The following is a 20,661-nucleotide window of genomic DNA, read 5'->3' on the forward strand; positions in this document are numbered from 1 at the left end:
TTCCTGCACTAAACCTGCCAGGAGCATTTTACAATTGTGCTTCCTCTGCCACTAAAATCATTGGCTGCAAATAACGGATACTGGGTTACAGGAGTTCATATGAAACCTTTAAAATGGAAAGAGTCCTATAAAGTTTTTTGCCTTTGCCTGGTGACTGTGTGCCACTCTTCTATTGTGCCCTCCTATCACATTCACATTTGTATGTTCACAGCTGCCTTCCTTCCAAAAAAAAAAAAGAAAAAAAAGAAAAAGTTAAAAAGGTGGATGGAAGTGAAGCAAAATTCCTGAAGGATGAAGGAAGCGCGAGACAACTAGCTGCCTCGAGGATCCTTAAGCCGTGCTCTTTCATGATGACTGATTGAAGACTGGTGAGAGGCCGTTCTCAAAATCTCAAACCGGCCCGATGACTTGCTTCTTGAGATCTGAAGCCCACGTCAGAGTGATGTAAATGAAGTCTGAAGTGCTTCCATCTATTTAGCGGCAATGAAGGCTTTTGAAATGGGGTCTGGAGCTGAAACAGTTTTTCTGTATTGGTTTTAAATTTTATTATTTCTTTTTTTGTTGTTTTTATTTTCTCGACAGTGAGCACTTATTACTCTTTAACTCCCAAATAGTGTTATATGTCTCCTCCATCACACTTCAGAATTGGGCAACGGGTTGAATAGTCAGACAGCACAAATTCTGCTTCTTCTGTTATTTTTTTCGTAAGTACTGATGTCAGTGCTCCAGGTATTGGTTGATGCAAAATACTGATCCAACTTCCTGTTATTGACTGAGCAACTCCTCTCTGCAAGATTCTGCTGCTATGTTTTGTGAAATATCAGAGGCATGTTTTCTTAACACACGATCCGTGTTATGCCAGTCAACGTACATGTCTATATATCAGATTTGAATCTGATCAGATACTGATCCAGCATTTCAAACTAGTACTAAGCAGAAAAGCAGAACTATAATATAAAACGACCCGGTATTAAACATCTCCAATAATGGATATCTATGTGAAAGTATCATAATAAACATTTCCATTAAACAATGAATAACTTACATCAGCATGTTGTTCCAAAGTGTATATGAGCTGAAGAGACAAATTTCTGGCCTCTGGTTTGTATATAGTATACATCACTGATTGTTTCTTTTGTGTATATTGTGTATATGAGTGTGTGTGTGTGTCCTGTTTAGAACGCTTCCCTACAAGAAAAAGCCTGTGAGGAGGTCAGTTCAGCACTGCAGGAGATTATTAACCGGCCATTCTCTGGAGCTTTTAGCAACTTCATAATCAGCAGGTGCTGACATCTTAAAAGCCGCTCTCAGCTTTCAAACTGAACCAGGCATATTTGGTCTGCGCAGGGAATTGCCCGAATTCGCTACAAATTTATGCGAACGCTTTTATGAGAATGAGCGGCTATGGAATCAGGTATCCAACCAGCATCAGAGCGAGAATACCTGCTGAAACCCACTGAACTAACACAAAAGCTCGACAGTCTGGAAGATAGTGAAAACAATTCCATTCTAGGGAACGCTTATAAATATATACTGTATGGAACAACTCAAAAGATGAGGAAAATGGTGTGCAAAATTGCACACTGGAAGGAATAATTAAGCCAAAAACTTCACTGAAGAAAGGCCGTTTGGGATTGGTAAGCTTGACTCTCAAGCCTAATGCTAACTGAATTCCAATCCGCTTGCGTTAGTATTAACTTTTAGGGTTTAAAATTTCCGTAATTGCGCCCTCACCACTTCTCAGCCAAGGTTAAAGAACAGATGACGTGTCAGGGCAGCGTACATGCCGCGTCATTACCTTTCCCACCAAAGCTCTCTGATAGGAAACTCTATCGGCTGACATTCAAAGAGAGAGAAATTCCATCTTACCTTTACAAAAAAAAACAAAAAAACCCCATTTGATACATTTGGGAAAGTGAAATGTTAAAGCTCTCTCACTGCACCTTCAGATTTGAAACATTAAATATAAAATGATTTTTTCCTTTGATGCAGTGCAAAAAAAATGCCTTTCTTGAAACAAGCAAGATACACTTAAATCTGGTTAAAGTGTACTAACATCAAGCTACTAAAAAAATCTGCCAATGGGGTAAGCAAAACTGACTTGGTAAGAATTCTTGAAAATAGCATAAATATAGTCACTAAAAAATACTACTCGGTCTTAAAACTAGACAAAAAATGCCTACATTTAATAAGTTGTGCTTATTACAAGTTAAAATGAGTATTTTGCTCTCTTGATTGAGCTGACAAAGAATTTATCCCTTAATTTAATATAAATAATTAACAAAAACATTTATTCACAAAGCATAATAAAAATAAGTTACTTAAACTTAAATTAGGGCACCAAAAGCATTGTTGCTGTATTTTTAGCATTTTTATTGAAACAAGGAAAAACTCCGTCAGGGATTGTAGAAAGCGGCAGATGCGAGCGCAGATTTTTATTGAATAAATTGCAAAACAAACAACCAAAACTGTAAAAACAAAAACCATAACGATGGACACAAGGCAAAAACATGCAGATTATGAGAGCAGCTGTAGGACACATGACAACGACAAAATCTTGACAATTAGGTGCTGAAAAACTCGAACTTCTATATGGGTGCTGATTAGGGGTAACACAGAACAGGTGTGAGTGATCAGTAGGACATGTGACATGGTCATGTGACATGTCCCACAACTACAGTTCAGTGTGGATTTCAGCATAACCATGACACCTAGCTACTTCATTGCAAAAGTTAAGTTGTGCAAGTGGTCTTACTCTTAAAATAAGGGGGGGAAAAAAAAAGAATATTATGCGAAACTTTGTTATAGCTAGTTACTGGTTAAATCTAGCTTAATATTTGCTTGAAGATCTTAAGACAAAGTTAGATATATTTTCTTAAAATGAGATTACCTTTCTAATGCAACACATGCTTGACACATTACATAAAATAGAACTCATTTCCCAAAAACAAGGCTTTTTTACTTTCCTGATATTTCTTTTTTGTGGTGTAGCTGCTTCATTGAAAAATTGAAGTTGTGCAAGTGGTCTTACTCTTAAAAAAAGAAAACAATCTTGTTCCTCAGCTGGGATGTTATGCAAATCATTGTTGTAGCTTGTTACTGGTTAAATCTAGCTCAGTGTTAGCTGGAATATCTTATTAAGATTTTAAAAAAAAAAGTTATACAAAAAAAGCTATACAAAGATATATTTTCTTAAAGTGAGATTACCATTCTAATGCAAAACATTAGGTTTTAGACAAGGTTGTTTTTCTTTTTACACAAAAAATAAGACTCATTTCCCAAAAACAAGGGGGTTTTTTTTACTTTCTTGAAATTGCTTTTTTTGCTGTGTATATCTCTGTTCAAATAAAAATGAAGGCTTCATTGCGCTGGACTGCAACAGCTAATCGACAGAAACGCTAAAAATTGATAAAAACTCTTGGCAATGAATTTCATTACCAGCTAGTTATATTATGAAGCACGCTTTGGCACTCACAGCGTCACTTCGTTTTGATTAAAAGTGCATTTGATGGAAAATGTTCTCTTGATGGAGAACATTACTGTGGAGAAAATGGTAAAACCAAAGAAAAGAAACAAAGCTGACCTCACATGGCACGGACGCACAGTGATGCACGAGTGTCTGAAGAGAAAACGATTCGGATTACTGGAAGAAATAGACACGGTGCATGGTAAGTTAGCAACAACAACAAAAAAATAGGCTGGACAAAAATAAAGTGAGGCAAATAAAAAATACTGATTAAATGATGTTGGCCTCATATCATGTGTAATCAAGAAGCAGTAGAAGCACAATGACCCTTGCTTCTTAACTATTCTATTCAGCCGCCATACCTTATCCCATTACCCAATTGTATTGCTAATTTATTGACATACACTGTATTGCCAAATGTTTGTGGACACCTTACCATCACACCCGTATGTAATTCTGCATTCCAGTTCAACCCAGAGGTGTTCAGTGGGGTTGGGGTCAGGGTTCTGGCCACTCAAAGATCTTCCACACCAAACTTGGCAAACCATACCTCGGCATACCATACCTCCATGGAGCTCGCTTTGTGCACAGGGGCATTGTCATGCTAGAACGTGTTTGGACCCCTTAGTTCCAGTGAACGGAAATTTGAAATCTACAGCACACAAAGACATTCTAGACAATTGTGTGCTTCCAACTTTGTGACACAAATTTGGGGAAGGCCCACAATAATAATGGTCAGGTGTCAAAATACAGTCTATAACCTAATGCAGCAGCAATTTGGTGTCAGTTAAAATTCAATCCATGGAGCTCAATGAATGAGAATTCCAGAAAAATATAAACTTATTATATTAACATTTTTTGAGATGAGATGCAACTGTATGTATTTGTGTGTGTATATATATATATATATATATATATATATATATATATATATATATATATATATATATATATATATATATATATATATGGGTGTCCAAACACACAGTGCATCACAGCTTGCTGCGTATGGGGCTGTGTAGTCGCAGACTGGTCAGCGTGCCCATGCTGACCCCTGTACACCGCCGTAAGTGCCTACAATGGGCAAGTGAGCATCAGAACTGAACCATGGAACAATGGTAGAAGGTGGCCTGGTCTGATGAATCATGTTTTCCTTTACATCATGTGGACGGCTGGGGTCATGTGTATCACTTACCTGGAGAAGAGGTGGCACCAGCATTAACTATGGGAAGAAGGCAAGCTGGCAGAGGCAGTGTGATGTTCTGCTGAGAAACCTTGGGACCTGGCATGTACCACCTATCTAAACACTGTTGCAGAACAAGTACACCCCTTCATGGCTACAGTATTCTCTAACGGCAGCGGCCTCTTTCAGCAGGTTATGCGCCCTGCCACACTGCAAAATTTGTTCAAGAATGGTTTGAGGAAAATCACATAGTGTTCAAGGTGTTGACCTTTCCTCCAAATTCCCCAGATGTCAATTGAGCATCTGTGGGATGTGCTGGACAAACAAGTCCGATCCATGGAGGCCCCACATTGCAACTTACATGATTTAAAGGATCTGCTGGTAATGTCTTGGTGCCAGATACCAGATGGTCTTGTGGAGTCCATGCCTCGATGGGTCAGAGCTGTTTTGGCAGCAGAAGGGGGACCTACACAATAGTAGGTGGTTTTAATGTTATGGCCTATAGGTGTGATATATATAAAAAAAAAATACACACACACACAGTGTATAAAACAATCAGCCGATCAGTTCCTGATGTTTTTTTAATGCATTAGTTAATATTCTGTGTTAATAATGAACTTGTGCATTACACACTGTTGGGCAATAGTGTTGTCAAGTGTAGCGAAGCTATTTGAATCAGCTTGTAGCACAGAATTTTAATATATGGTGTGTGTCAACATCTTACTTTCAGTTCACATCAAAGGTGCTTGGAGTCGAATCCCTGATTTCAGGCGTTGAAGACTCAACCCCAAGGCTTTGGAGTCAATTACACAAACAAAAAATGATCTGCCTCATGAAAGCAATTATTAGCCTTATTAGCCTTTTTAAAAATGAAATGTAGAGAAGTGAACGTGTGTGTGTGTGTGTGTGTGTGTGTGTGTGTGTGTGTTACCACATTTGCCATTTTGTCTTTTATGGTCTTTTTTTTTTTCAATTACAAAATGGTGGAAATAAATATTTTTGCTATTTTGTAGATTTTAAAAATAACCCAACTAATCAATTAACCAGGAAAAAAAAAAACGACTGATAGATTAATCGATTATCAAAATAATGGTTAATCGCATTCCTATTGTGCACTTGTAGTTAAAGAATGAGGGCAATCCAGAGCACAATGTTTTATAGCTCCTGTTTGTAAATCGAATTTGGAACTCGAGGGAGGAAAACAAACCGCCAATGTCTTTTTTTTTTATACAAGTATATCTAACTTCAAATGCCACAGCTTTATATCAAAAATGATGCTTTGCCCTTTTGACCTGGCCCATAAACCAGGGCAGAGACACAAGCCTAAAGCGGAGCCGAGGCACCTTCAGCAGCATGAGTGACAAAGCGCTCCATGATAAAACCCTTTCCATTTCAGCGCTGGACGAGCTGTCAGGGCCCCGAGAAATATTCCACTCCGGATGAGGGTATCAGCGCAGGCAATCCCCAGCTTTTTCAAAGCATGTTGCTGATACCTGCCGAAGCCTAACCCTTCTATCTGCGTGCACGCACGTACACATATACACACACACACACACACACACACACACACACACACACGGATGTTTTATTTACAGCTTAGCCCTGAGCCTCAGCGAGACAGACTCTTATCATTTAAATGAAGCAAAACTGTTTCCTTACTTGTAATTTGTTACATTATCCCATGTATCGGAGTGCACCGAGTATGACTCGGCCAATCATTTGAAATATAACTGTCTGGAAGAGAACGCTGCTGGAATTTCAGCGCTGATGCGTCTGAGTCGGCTGGAGCCGGACGCCTCTCCTCAACATCAGCCATTACACAGCGGAGGAGGCAGCTGACGAACAGCCAATTTTCCCTTTATCACATTAGCGCAGCCATGAGAGAGACGCATTTGTTCTACTCAAGTAGGCTAAAGCTACAATTACCAATCTCATATATACATGTTTTATATCAGCCCTTCCTTCTCCCGCAATGAGGGTGGCAGCGATAAATTAACACTAGCATGACAGTTTATTTAAGAAAAGAAAATTGTCTCGGTGGCGTGGGAGAAGGCGGAAATATATAAGGCAACGTGTCAGTGCTTTTAATAAAGGTAATAACTCTTGGAAGGCTATGCTTTAAGCAGAAAGCATATCAGAGATCTATTTCTTTCCCTCTCTTCTTCACCGTGACCGAAAGGAACACGAATCATTTTTGCTAACCAGCTTGCGAGGCCGGGCTTTTGCCTCGCTTTTTTACACACCGGCGTGGCTGTGACAAATGTCTACTCTTAGTAAAAATAAGTGCTTTTTTTTCCTCCATAATCCTAAAAGGTTCCTATAAAGGCCTATGACTCTTCCTCACACTGATTAGAAATGTCTCTGGTGCTGATGCATCTGCCATACTTTTTTTATTTTATTTTTATTTTGATGTCAAGCTTGTCCTCGGTAGTCTTAGAACGCAGCTCAACAGGTATAATTGTTGAGCTTGAACGCATGTATCCGACATCACAAATAAACAAAAAAGGAAAATCAATTTTAAAAAAAAACAAAAAAAACATCTGGGTGATGTTTTAAATTGTGCATGAATACATGCTATTACTCTTTGTGTTGTCTGATAATATTTATTCAATTCAATTTCATTTATATAGCGCTTTTAACAATGGACGTTGTCACAAAGCAGTTTAAGAAAAATTGATAGAATTTTTTTTCCTTGTTTGTTTTTTCATTTTCAGTAGATGGTTTATTACGATCGGCGTTGTGGTGCAACACTGGGTTTGAGGATGGGACGCCACTCACCACGCTCACACACATTCACCTAGGAGCAATTACAGGCTTGTTTTTGGGAGGTGCGAGGAAACTGTTGGAAACTCACACTGACAATTTATCCGAGGTATCAAGAAGTAGCCAAATTGCTGCTAATTAGTAGAACATAAAGCATTTGAAGTGGCATATCTGACCTAGGGCTCCCAGACACAATGCTTTTGGAGGAGTGTACAAGCAAAAAATAAATAAATAAACAAACAAATAAATAAATAAAGCATGCTGAAATTCAGAAAACAAAGCGATTACTGAATACGTATGAATGAATGATTGGGAGTTACTGCGTGCCTGCGGTCAGACAAGGCAAGTAAGAATAACAGAACGGTAAATCTAGTTCATTCTTTATTTTTTGCCATTGCTGAGTCTTTTATTTTGTCACGTTGCATTTGGTTAACGCAGAGTGATTCAAATCTCCAGATGCAGACAATGCCAAACTCTCACTAGTCCAATGTGTTCCTTTGGACCAACTGCTAATGAATTTGAATAATCCAGCAATACATACTTATGCTTACTTTGCATGCATGCTTACTACCTGAGAATGAAGGGTTAAGTCTGAATACTAAATACACACTGAATACCTCCGGATGTAGACTTAGATCCATAATAAACAAGCCAGAGGCGACAGTGACGATGAAAAACTTCCTGAAAAGACTTGAGGTAGAAACCATGAGAGGAACCAGACTCAGGATGAGCATATGAATAAGAGTCCTGGGATGCACACAGGACAGTCTTTATGATTACGGCAGCAGTTCTTAAAAGGTTCAAAATCCACAGTATCCATGTGAGATTGTCTGCTGAAGCAAGGCTGGGTCTTAGGTATAAACTTTTTTTTGGAGTGCAAATGTTTAAAATATTTTTGTGGGACTATAAAAAGCAGCAGAAGTTGAGTCACAGATGATTAAAAACCGGATTGGGGAAAAAAAAAAAAGTATCGGCAATTTCTTTTTAAAGAAAAATGCCGCATGGTGTTTCATCCTCGACTGTACGAATGCTCTAATTACAGTTTAGATGTAGAAGATTTGCTTTTTATTTCAGCAAATTTGTATAATCCATAAAGGATTAAGTTTAAAGAAGAAAGAAAATAAGCTACACGAGCAATGGCATGACTCTGGCAACCTATTCCTAACAAAACCCTCCAAAGTCAGTCTGATCCTGATCGCTGTTATTTATAAAAAAAAAATTGTGTACCGAATAAACTGGTATTTTTTAGTGGTGCTGAAATATTTCATATGCACATATTTTAGCAAATTAATTACTGGAACTTGTCTTTATTTATGCAGTGTATGAGAGCCCTCTTCGTATGATTTTTATGTACACTATATGAGATGCAGAGACAAGGCCAGAGAGCCATGCTCACCCCATCCGTCTCCTGACACGCCTCAGATTGAGGGCGGTGTCTACCACACTACTGAGCTCATTCTGTCTGCAAACACACACGCACACGCACATACACCACCACCACCACCACCACTACCACTACCACACATCCTTCCTGAGTGTTTGTTTATGACTGTTTTCATAAGACAAAATACCCTTCTGTTATAGATGAAGCTTAAATAAGTGAAACGTCTTCAAGAAGTCCAGTTGAGTCACCTTGACCTAATTCTGCATCTTTCACCAACAATAAGTACATGATAAACAGTGGAGTTAAACAAACGCAGCGTAAATATCACCAACACATCTGCAGAACCACGGCCAGAGAGACATAACACGACAGGAAGTTCTTCATATCAGCCTATTACCAGGTGTGCAAGAGGTCCCCATCACTCAGTACTGACCAGTCTGATTTATGTCTAGACACTGTTGATTTCCTCAGACTTTCAACTCAGAAAAGAACTTGACAAGAAAAAAACAAACAAACATGGGAACCATTTCATGGTCCAAAATACGGAATAAAATAACAAGAAAAAGAAACTCTCTCACTAAATTTAGAGACATTTTACTACCCAGCGTCCAAACCTTCATCCTTCCCTCTCCTGTTAAAGTCAGTTTTTGGAACTCATGGCAGCACACACTAATTTGCTGTCAACATTTTGGGGTGATTTATAAAGTGTCCATGGCCTTTCAGCTCTGGGCGCCCGCGGCGAGAGTGCCGGGGTAAGGTGGAAGCTCTTTTTTTTTGCCTCTGTTCACCTTGCTTCACCTTCATGGATGCTGCCAATCAGTCTCCATCACTCGGGGTGAAATGAACCACTCGGAGAGGTCAGCTGACCCACGGCCAGAGTCCGAGAGTGCAGCCTGATGCTAGCGCTGATGTCTCCTGTGCCAGTCTCTTACTTCACCAAAGTTTACTCACAGAACACTATAAGAACTTACAGTTCTGTAGGTAGAGCCAGTGATTATGATGCACAGCTAGACTATATTGCATTGAGTGGATTTTTACTTCCACAGCTATTATCTGAATCATACAGCACAATACTAAGTAATTCAAACAATAGCACCACAACAAAACACAACCATATGCTCTTTATATCATCTAGGCAACAGCTAGCATCGAGTTACATGCTCCCTTTGAGGGTTAATAATATATTAATAAATGGCAATTCGTCCTCCATAGTTGCATGAACAAACCACTTCGAGGCTTCTCCTTCACTGCATGCTCTTTTCTTCGCCCCATTGACAGGATACTTGAGAAACAACGCAGCCAGGACTAATTCCTCCTCCCACCTCCGCATGATCCCACGATTGCTCTGGCTGGAGGGGATTGGGCAATGGACTGGCTGGCCTACATTTCTTTGGGTAGGGGAGAAGTTCACGCGAGGTGATGAGCCATGTGCACATTCGGGTTAAGAGCTCAAAACTCGTGGCCAAAACAAAACGTCCCCAGAGAACACACACATCCACCACAGTGCACAGTCACCAGATCGAAATGCCACGGCCAAGGTCTAGACTCTGGTGGAAGCTGTAATTGTGCGTGAAAATGTTCATTAACTTGTGGGATTCTCTAAAAGTTTGAGCATCCAAAAAGAAACAAATTCAGCAGCAGTCACAGGAGTAATTACATTACTGAAATACGGTGTTCAGAAACACTTCTTTCCATCACTTCATAACAGGATCTGGCCCAAACAGGAACCAGGTGACTTGATAGACATCTGGAACAGTCGCAATAATGACAGTAAAGTGCTTCTGAAAGAGTGCTTAGATTAATATTGTTCCTTTGTCTGTTTAGTTGAGCATCTTTTATTAGTTGCAGCTATATGCCTGATTAAAAGGATGATTGATAAATCAGGTAAATGTTGTCAATGACTAACAAGACAAAAAGTGCATAATGTAATTGAATGAAATTATTTTTCTTTCAACCTTTTGGATGAACACTTGTCCAAGTGGAGAAATAAAATGGTACAATGTTGTTCCAGTACTCCAGTGTGCAGTGATAACATGATTATAAAAAAAGGACCCGAGATATTGGTTGAGACTATTTCAATGGGGGAAAAAAACAAGGTTGAAACATAAGGATTAATTACAAACTTAATACTAAATTAAGTTTAATCGGGTTATACAGTGATCAGTCATAACATTAAAATGATTGATAGGCGACGTGAAGAACATTGATTATCTCGTTACAAGGGGTGGGATATATTTGGCAGCAAGTCAATAGTCAGTTCTTGAATTTGATGTTTTGGAAGCAGGAAAAATGGGTAAGGATCTGTGTATGGATCTGAGCAACAAGGGCCAAAGTGTGATGGCTAGATGACTGGGTCGTAGCATCTCAAAAACAGCAGGTCTTGTGGGGTGTTCCCGGTATGCAGTGGTTAGTACCTACCAAAAGTGGTCCTTGGATGGACAACCGGTAAACCGTCATGGGCGCCCAAAGCTCGTTGATGCAGGTGGGGAGCGAAGGTTAGCACATCTGGTCCGATCCCATAGAAGAGCTTCTGGTCCATGGAGGCCCCATCTCAACTTAAAGGATCTGCTGCCAGATACCAGAGTGCACCTTCAGAGGTCCTGTGGAGTCCACTCAAATGCTGTTTTGGTGGCACAAGTGGGACCGACACAGTATTAGGCAGGTGGTTTTAATGCTATGGCTGATCAGTGTATATCCAACACCAGAGCCTCCAGCACTCAGGACTGCAGCATGTTTTTACATCGTATCCAAATCCAAGAGCTGAAAAGTGAGATCCGACATAACAAGGCCTGGCAAACACAGCATACAAGATGTTGGCTGGGGATGATCATGACTTCACTCGTAACACTATCAAGGAGCTCGGTTACATCAAATGAGCTTTAACCTCTGTGACCTGAAACATGGTGTATTCTGTTACAACAAGCTAAATGCTGCACCTATTAATGTAGTGATGCTGGTTTACCAGTTCCATCTCTGCTGGGGACTGGTATAAAAACAAAGTCTTGTTTCTAAACTTCTCCTCTTACATCATCTTTTCAACCTGCTAGCGTTTGTCAGCTAACATCTGGGCTGACGCGAGTTAATGGATGTACAGAGAAGAAAACATACTCCATCATTTATAACATTCTTACGTTCTCATGTGAAAGTTAGCCACTCTTGATTTAATTGATCTCAATTACAGGCCATATCTGCAGCAAGGGAGGGGAGATGTCCGACGACAAGTTACGCTCCAAAACAATCGGCCAATGCTCGCCGTCTCTTCTTGTCACTTCTGAAGGGGCCGCATGAAAGCAATATCGTTCTTCTCTCCTCATCACTTCAGTCCTCATCTCATTATAATCACTAAGGACAAGCACCTGCAGATCAGCTCCTCTGTTCTTCCTCCTTTCCCGGATCCCTTCTAAACACTATAATGTATTCCTTTTGAGCGTTTTCCCCCCAGCTCTCCGCTATGCCTTTAAGTTCCCTCTGACTACAGAGACTTTGAGAGGAACCTTCTAGATAAGACAGTGGCCTGACAACTGTCTGCCTGCTTGATTTGGACCAAAAATTAGACTGGCTAAGAAGAGAATTGATACAGATAGGATAGGTTAGTACTAGAGATGACAGGATCGATCATCTATAGATTAGAATTGGTCTAAATATGATCAGCTGACATTTCTTATATCTGGCTGATACGCAAGCCGATCAATGATACGTACTGTATATGAGACATGTGCTGAAGGGGGAAAAAAAACAACAGTGAAGTGAATCATGTCACTCTGGCAGTTTTTTCCACATCTGTCTCTGTCTCATGTGGGAACCAAAGCAAAGAATTTTAACACCACTGACACTTCACAGTACAGCATGCTACCAAGTAGAGCGAGCATTAAAAGCTAGTAGCACTAGCGCAGGCAGATAATACAACTGTGACATTGCAGTATGCCTACTTGTAAGTTCATTATGACAATATATTTAACTTGCTGCTATTTGTGCCTGAGAATAATACTTTTTTTACTAGCTTTTGGTCATAGCACTTTAAGACGAGTTACTGCAATTGTTTTAATAGGCAATAGACCAAATTTTCCCCCTAATTTGGTCATTTGGCAAGTCTCACTGATGAGCCAGCTTTAACGTATTACATGTCCACTAACTGAACTGGCATAACAAGTGCTTCCTCTGAGAAAACAATTGAAGCCAGCCGGCAATTCTTTCGAACTGCTGCTCATGCTGCGTCAAAGTACAGCGTTACACACCTGAAAGTGCTATCTATCCTCTTCCGCATCCATGAGCTCACAGGCGCCTGCAATTGGCCAATGTTGGTCTGATTGACAGAGGAGAAACGTGAAGCCAGCCAATTGCATGTTTTTGAACTGCTTGTCCTGCTGCCTCACAGGGCAGTGCAACATTCTCGGAGGAAAGAGCTATATACCCTCTTCTGCATAAATGAGCTCACGGAAGCCTGTGATTGGCTAGTGTGACTTTGACTGATAGCGGAAAGAGAGAGTATGACATCAAGTGTAATATATATATATATATATATATATATATATATATATATATATATATATATATATATATACACACATACACACACATATACACACATATACACACACATATATATATACATACACATACACACTATACTATACTATTGTTGTTCAGGGAAACCATGCATTATAAGCAAACAATTCATTTTGTATATACACTCACCGTCCAATTTATTAGGACAAAATACACCCGCACATATGTACACCTACATATTCATGCAGTTATCTAATCAGCCAATAATGTGGCAGCAGCACAATGCAAAATATCGTGCAGACACAGGTCAAGAGCTTCAGTTAATCTTCACATCATAGATCAGAATGGAGAAAAAGTGTGATCTCTGTGACCGTGGCATTGTTGGTGCTGGTTTGATTATTTCAGAAACTGCTGATCTCCTGGGAATTTCACACACACAGCACTCTTTAGAGTTTACTAGCCTTGTTGATAAGAGAGGTCAGAGGAAAATGGCCAGAATGGTTTGAGCTGCCAGGAAGGATATAGAAACTCATAACCACTCTTTACAACTGTGGTGAGCAGAAAAGTATCTCAGCATGCTCAAAACATCAAACCATGAGGTGGATGGGCTACAACTGCAGAAGGGTTCCATTCCTGTCAGCCATGATCATTGGCTGAGGCTATCACGGGCACAGACTCACAGAAACTGGACAGTTGAAGATTAGGGGGAAAATGGCCTGGTCTTTTTCCATTATTTTTTTTTTGCACTGTACTGCTGCCACATGTTTGGCTGATCTTATGAAAACTTCCTAAACAAGCAGGTGTACAGGTGTTCCTATTAAAGTGACCGTTGAGTGTACATTATACATTATTTAAAAAAACAGTAATTGTTAGCAATGTATTTTTTACTTAAAAGAAAGTATATTTACATAGCACTTATATAGCATTTTTCTAGGACCAATTGTAAATTGTTAACAATTGTCTGTACAACTAGGTTTTAAAGCGTCGTATGGTATCGACTACTTGATTATTAATCGATGGAAACAGGCAGCTAATCGATCATCGAAATAATCAATAGTGACAGCCATACTGATAATCGGTATCACCCTCACAAAATGCTGATCTCTACCTATTACATTCGCCATTCAAAATAAAATAATGTCTGCATGCAATTTTGTTAAAGCTACAGTCACAGACGAGACATCAGTATCAGCACAGCAGTAATTCACTACAAAATGTCAATACTGAACTGTAGTCTAAATCTGACTGCACATTGGGCACCACATAGAGTAAATGGCTGAAGATAGGCCCATTTTCAATTCAGCATGAGACGAATGAGTCCGAGTCGTCGCACAGATCAGCAGGAGTCAGATTTCGTTTAGCACGAGTGAGAGTGAGGCGAGCAGATTGACAAGACGACGGTGGAGGATTTGTTTAAAAAAGTTCTATGTTGAATATAAGCGAGTTTGTCGTTGTACTGCTTTGTAGCTGTTGTGTTTTTCATTAGGAATAATAACAAATCCAGCATTCAAGCAATTGCCGCCCAGGAATTGCCACTAATTCGAAAGCGAAAGTGAAATGCGCACGGTCGCATGGGCAATAAGCGAGGGGGAAAAACACCCACCCCAACCCCCACCCCAGCCCCGCACCCCTTGTGATACCGGTATTACCGGTGTTGTTACGCATCGATTAACCGGTGGGAAAATTTCCTCACCGTCACATCCCTACCAAGAGCCCCAGACACCCAGCAGGGAAGTTATTACCTATGAATTGTGGGTAGGATCTTATTATCATAATAATGTTTTTAGTCCCAGAAGTCAGCCTGCTATTCATAATCGGAACGACTGCAATTTAAAGCCACAATAATCACTGCTATTGAAAGATAATACTCTCTGCAGACATTCCTCTCTGTTCGCTTACAATGCTGATGATGTCCCAATCTCTCCTATCCCTTTTCTCCTCTTTCATTTACCAACACATAGATATCGCCACTCACTTACAATGCCGAACAACGCGACGGCTCTGAGACTCGTGGGCCCGTCTAGGCAAAGAAACGCAAGAGGCATAAAAAGGTTTCGGAAGCTGATTAAGGAACATCATAGTGCATATCAATCATTTGTTTACCACCGGTGACCTGGAATTGCATCAGAATAAAATCAAAGGAAATTACCATCACGCAAAACAAAAATGGCATCGCGAGACACACGCTGTGACATTTTTACATGACTGTTTATAGCGGAGCCCCATGGTTATAAAGTGATCTGCTGGGTTGCTGTAATATTTATGCAGGGAAGGGCGTGAAAGGAGGCTGCACTCTCGTTCCCTGCCCTCTATGCCCCCGCAGCTGTGAGAAAACAGATGTTTACGCCTGTAATTAACGCCTTCCATTCATGCATCTTATCCGGGTCGGAAATCTGTTGTGACACGGGTTCAGCGTGAACCTGCTGCGGGTTTTCTGATGCGATATTAATATCAATATCTTCTGCCGGCTAATTACTGAGAATATGGATGGACAAGGATTAGTGCCCGCCACAGCCACCTTGTAGATGAGGTCCGATCGAGCAGATTATAGCTTTTGATAGCTTTCGGGCTTGTGCCAAAAACGATTCATCAGCTCTACCACAAACGGTGTGATGCACCTCAGTATATGGTGGTGAGGTCAGAAATTTGTCATCGCTCCCTTGGATAAGTTTCATGACCTGTCAGTGGAAACAGCACCGTATAAACATACGTCCTACCTGTAAGGCCATGTGTGTCCACTGGCCCTTTCTGATGCGGCCTGCACTGCTTATCTTTATGGAGAAGTTTTGGCCACTCTGGACACCGTAGTGGAACTGAACGTCCATTTCGGAAACAGTCAGAAGAAACACCAGCCGGTCCATGCTCCTCTTCTCAAACACAGTCCTGTCGATGGAGAGGATGAGCATTTGGAATAAATAATTAAAGGAACAAATAAACGGTTCCTAATCCCTGTGCTGTGGATACATTGCTCTAACAAACCTTGACCTGCCTTTTGAAAGGTGTGATGAATATCCGAAGAACGCATTTGCTTACGAAAGTCGTATATTCTCATCAATCCCCTGAATATTTAAGACACTGTATTTTGAGGCAGATTAATGGAATCATGACCAAACCTCCAAATTGTTAACGTGATGGGCTTTACATTATTCGATAATTAGGCTTCATTAGGTATTATGAAGACAGTATCAACACGAAGCAGCGTTCGGAATCAAATTCTAGCATTCGCTAATACCGTACGCTGACCAATACACCGTTGTTCTGAAATGCCACATTTAGCACCCAGATAGATTTAATTTGCCCTTGATGGAGCAAACTGATTATAACAATAAGTTAAAATCACGACTGTTAGCTGAGAACTGACGTGATATGGCAACCTAAGCCCACAGCTGAAGCTTTGTTTGGTAGCTGACATAAAGAGGTTGCACTGGGCATGAGTAAACAATCAATAGAGCTTTGAAGACCTGCTCTAATCCTACAGCAGAATTTCACTCGGAACTACCTTTGCGTCTAAAATAGGTATCGTTTATGCACCTTGCATCAATACTTTCCATTTGCCTTTTCTTGTTACTTGAAAACCTCCTCATTTACTGTCAAATGAAATCCCATTACTACCATTTTATGGGGGAAACAGGAACGTTTACGCACACGGGCCACCACATCCAATAAATCATAACGCAACGTGTTTGCGTTCAAGTCGGGTCCGGCCCTCGAGTGCCAGCCACCTCACCTGCAAGCCATACTTTCCTGCATGCTCTACTTGCAATTAGGCCGAGCTTCTCCGCTGGGGAAATGCCAGCACTTTAGCATTCACTAAGGCGTGCTGTTCTAAAGCAAGTCGCCGTGCTGCATATTTTTATGTCATGTTACTGAGGAGAGTGCTCCAGTTGATATTAAACAGAGTCCCATTAATTCACTAAGAGAAGAATTAATCAACATGTACGCTTGTTGTCACAGCCACTGCCACTTCAGGGTGAGAATTCTAGGCTCTCTCACACCGGCTGAACCGACTCAATTATTTATTTTTCGAGACCGCACGCCTGTGACTTGTCTCCCTTTTCATCCTCTACACTTGATCTAAAATGTCCAAGCAGTAGTTGTTCTTCATGAGTCTCTCTCTCTCTCTCTCTCTCTCTCTCTCTCTCTCTGTCCTTTCATCCTATCACTCACTTTCAACTATATCATTTTCTAGGCCGTGAAAAAACAAAGTGGCCTTTGAGGTGATACTCCTTTTTCCCCCTTGCCAGAGCTCAGAAAACACTGCAGCAATTTCGTTTCATTGATCTCAAACTGGCCACAGCTGGGCTGGTCTTGTTTGGGGTAGCAAGAAGGGGGGGGTAGCATGGGCGGGGGGGCTGAGGAGCTTTTTCCCCTCACAACATGACAAGACAACATATTACAAATTAAATTCAAACCAACTCCTCACAGAGTGACTTATAAGCACCAGCATGTGGTCTATTGTTTTCAGGTGCACATATAATATAGTTCCACAACCTTGGAGTACTTGCTGATATTTTCAGCTTTATCCATTTCTAGTTTTTGGCACACAGGAAAGGGCATGAGTTTAAAAAAAAAAAGCTATCCTGTTGGTAAAACAAACGACTAAGCTTCTACGGATTTGGTTCAAATTCAGAACATCCTAAGTCAAGAGAATCAGTGAAGCGAAGCTGATCTGAGCTATTAGCTAAGATATTAGTTCTAAAGTGACAGCAAATGCTTTGTGTTGAACATGTTACAGTAGGTGCTTAAGTGAAAGTTCTAGCAACGGGTCTACTTACATTACAGATGCTTCATCAAGTTTCAGCCAAACTGTTATGGTAAATGATCCTGCTTGTCCCAGGTTTGGAGCAGAGTGAGAAGCCAAGCAGGCACTCTGGTTTCGAAACACAAAGCTGACAGGTCCAGTCTCTGAGCCCGGGAGCAAATCCTGGCTCTCAGCTGTCAGGCACGTGTCAACATGCCAGTCAAGTAGGTTGGTATGATGTGGTGTGGATGAGCGGTACGGGCACTCCTGGATGCAGAACTGCTGGTAGCAGGTGAGGAGGTCATCCTGAGTACGGGCAGCCTGGCAAAAGGTGCTGCGCTCTGGAATGCCACACGTTGCATCACTCGGTTCCACACTAACGGATTTGTAGGCTGCGATATTCTCCAGCCTGGGGAAGGAGCCCTGAGCTGCCACTGGGCTGAGGGCAGCGATAACAGCCAGGGTGTACTGGAATAACATTGTCCCTTTGTGCCTAAGCAACCAAACCATGCTTGGCACTGAAAAGTGTCTCAGTGTTAAATAAATAATGAACGGTCATGCTTGAAATGACATTTTCTACCTTTTTTTTTTCCTTGAGAAAGGTAAGGTAGCTTAATTGCAATGTCAAAAAGGAGGCCAAAGCCCTCACATGATAGCTAGGATTTGGGCCTGTTACAGTCTCTCTGGAAGACCTACAGAGCAAAACAGAGAAATCAGATGAGTAACTTTTCAAAACAGGCCATCCCATTTCAGAATCTAGGCCCAGACTGAAAAGAAAAAGCATTATAATTACAGAAGCATGTACAAGTCACAGTGAATTACCTAAATGAAGTGCTGTACAGGTGGTCACATTTAGACAAACCTCTGTATTTTTAATGTGAATAAATTGTGTACAACAAAGCCAACATCTTGTGCCAAATACTCTGCATTTTAAAAGGTGCATTAGCTGAAAAATATGCCTCTAACGATTAAATGGGTGAATAAGATGAGATTTTTTTTAACTCATTGAGCCCACCCCCATTAACACCCATGTACCAAAGCTCCGCCCACAAAATATATGATGGTTCAAATCATAGAGTTACCGATAGCAAGGACTGTCATGACATCACTTTCAAGTGCAATCGGACATTCAACTGCTTGAAAGCCAATTTATAACTCTATAAACATGCACCTTCTCATAATGATTTATGAGTATGTGAAGGAGTGTTGGGGGTGTGTCTATTAAATGACTGACAAGAAGCCAATCCAAACACAAACAAACATTCAGGACCAGAAGACAGGTTTCCAAACTGTTATTATTATTATTATTATTATTATTATTATTATTATTATTATTCATCCATCTTCTATACCACTTATCCTACAGGGTCACGGGGAACCTGGAGCCTATCCCAGGGCACAAGGCGGGGTACACCCTGGACAGGGTGCTAATCCATCACAGGGCACACTCACATACACATTCACAGACTATGGACAGTTTGGACATGCCAATCAGCCTACCATGCATGCCTCTGGACTCAGGGATGAAACCAGAGTACCTGGAGGAAACATGCAAACACACACACACAGGCAGTGGCAAGAATCGAACCCCCAACCCTGGAGGTGTGAGGTCAACCTCTAAGCCACTGTAAGGCCTATTGCTGTAGTAATAATAATAATAATAATAATAATAATAATAATAATAATACAACTTCTTCAGAGACAATGGCTTATTAAAAAAAAAATCATTTCTAGATGATTGTCTACATTATTTGTACTATTAAAAATACTGACAATTGCACCTTTAAAAGGCCCGAGAGTCAAGGATGTTTCAGCGCGAGCTAATCATTCCCAAACACACTCAACTGTTCCACACTTTACAAACATACACGCAGAAGGTAGCCTCTAACATCACAATTCAGCTGCTGTATACTTTACATCCCACTCGCAGGTGGTGCTGCATCACTGAAATAAGTTATTAGAGGGAACCAAAACAAACAAGTGAAATTCACGCGCGTCAGCACTTCATCTCTGCCTCGCGGGTGACAGTCTACACGCTATACAGACTTCCATATACATTCCATATATGCTCAGTATTTTTAGAATAATTAACATAAACTGTATGAAAAGAAAACTAAAATAATAATGATAAGATTCCTACCTTCCTTGGTGCACGCGCCGGACACACACACATTTGGTGACTGAGCGCAAAAGCAGATTATAAGAAGTTTGCCATCTGGTGCGCGTTGAAGAGCTCGAGCGCTTTTCTCCTCACCCGTGGGTGGATTTGCACGTGCGGCAACTACACGCTGAGTATACCTTCACTTCAACCAGTTAGAAAGCACCTGTTGATATCAGTGGCGGAGTTGTCTCCCCCTCCCCGGCTGATATGACAGCAGTGCATGATGAACCCACCCCCCCCCTGCTCTCCAAGCGTTGGTCTCGTCCCTCTCAGCTCGAGACGCTGCTGCACGTCGCCAAGCAACCAGCAGCGGGACACAGTGCTACATTCAGGTGCTGGACTGAGGGGGACTGAGGGGGACTGAGGGGGACGAGGACAAAAGGATTAAAGGAGGAAGGGGGGTGGAAAATATACACCATGAGAGAGTGTCAGGAACTATAATAGGTGTAATCATCAT

The 20,661-nt window shown here is 40.9% G+C and overlaps 1 protein-coding gene across 1 annotated transcript in view; it reads right to left on the minus strand.

Moving 5' to 3' along the window:
* Positions 1–18,553, minus strand: part of ush2a (Usher syndrome 2A (autosomal recessive, mild)) — a 224,186-nt gene extending 205,633 nt beyond the window's left edge. Inside the window, exons 1-2 of the mRNA XM_053632826.1 lie at positions 18,078–18,553; positions 16,020–16,185 (exon numbers count right to left, since the gene is read on the minus strand). Of these exons, the coding sequence (XP_053488801.1) occupies positions 16,020–16,185; positions 18,078–18,553 (642 nt within the window). The remainder of the gene's footprint in view (positions 1–16,019; positions 16,186–18,077) is intronic.
* Between the last annotated feature and the right edge of the window lie 2,108 nt (positions 18,554–20,661).

This window comes from Ictalurus furcatus, chromosome 9 (assembly GCF_023375685.1).
Source record: "Ictalurus furcatus strain D&B chromosome 9, Billie_1.0, whole genome shotgun sequence".
In the NCBI taxonomy this organism is placed as follows: domain Eukaryota; kingdom Metazoa; phylum Chordata; class Actinopteri; order Siluriformes; family Ictaluridae; genus Ictalurus; species Ictalurus furcatus.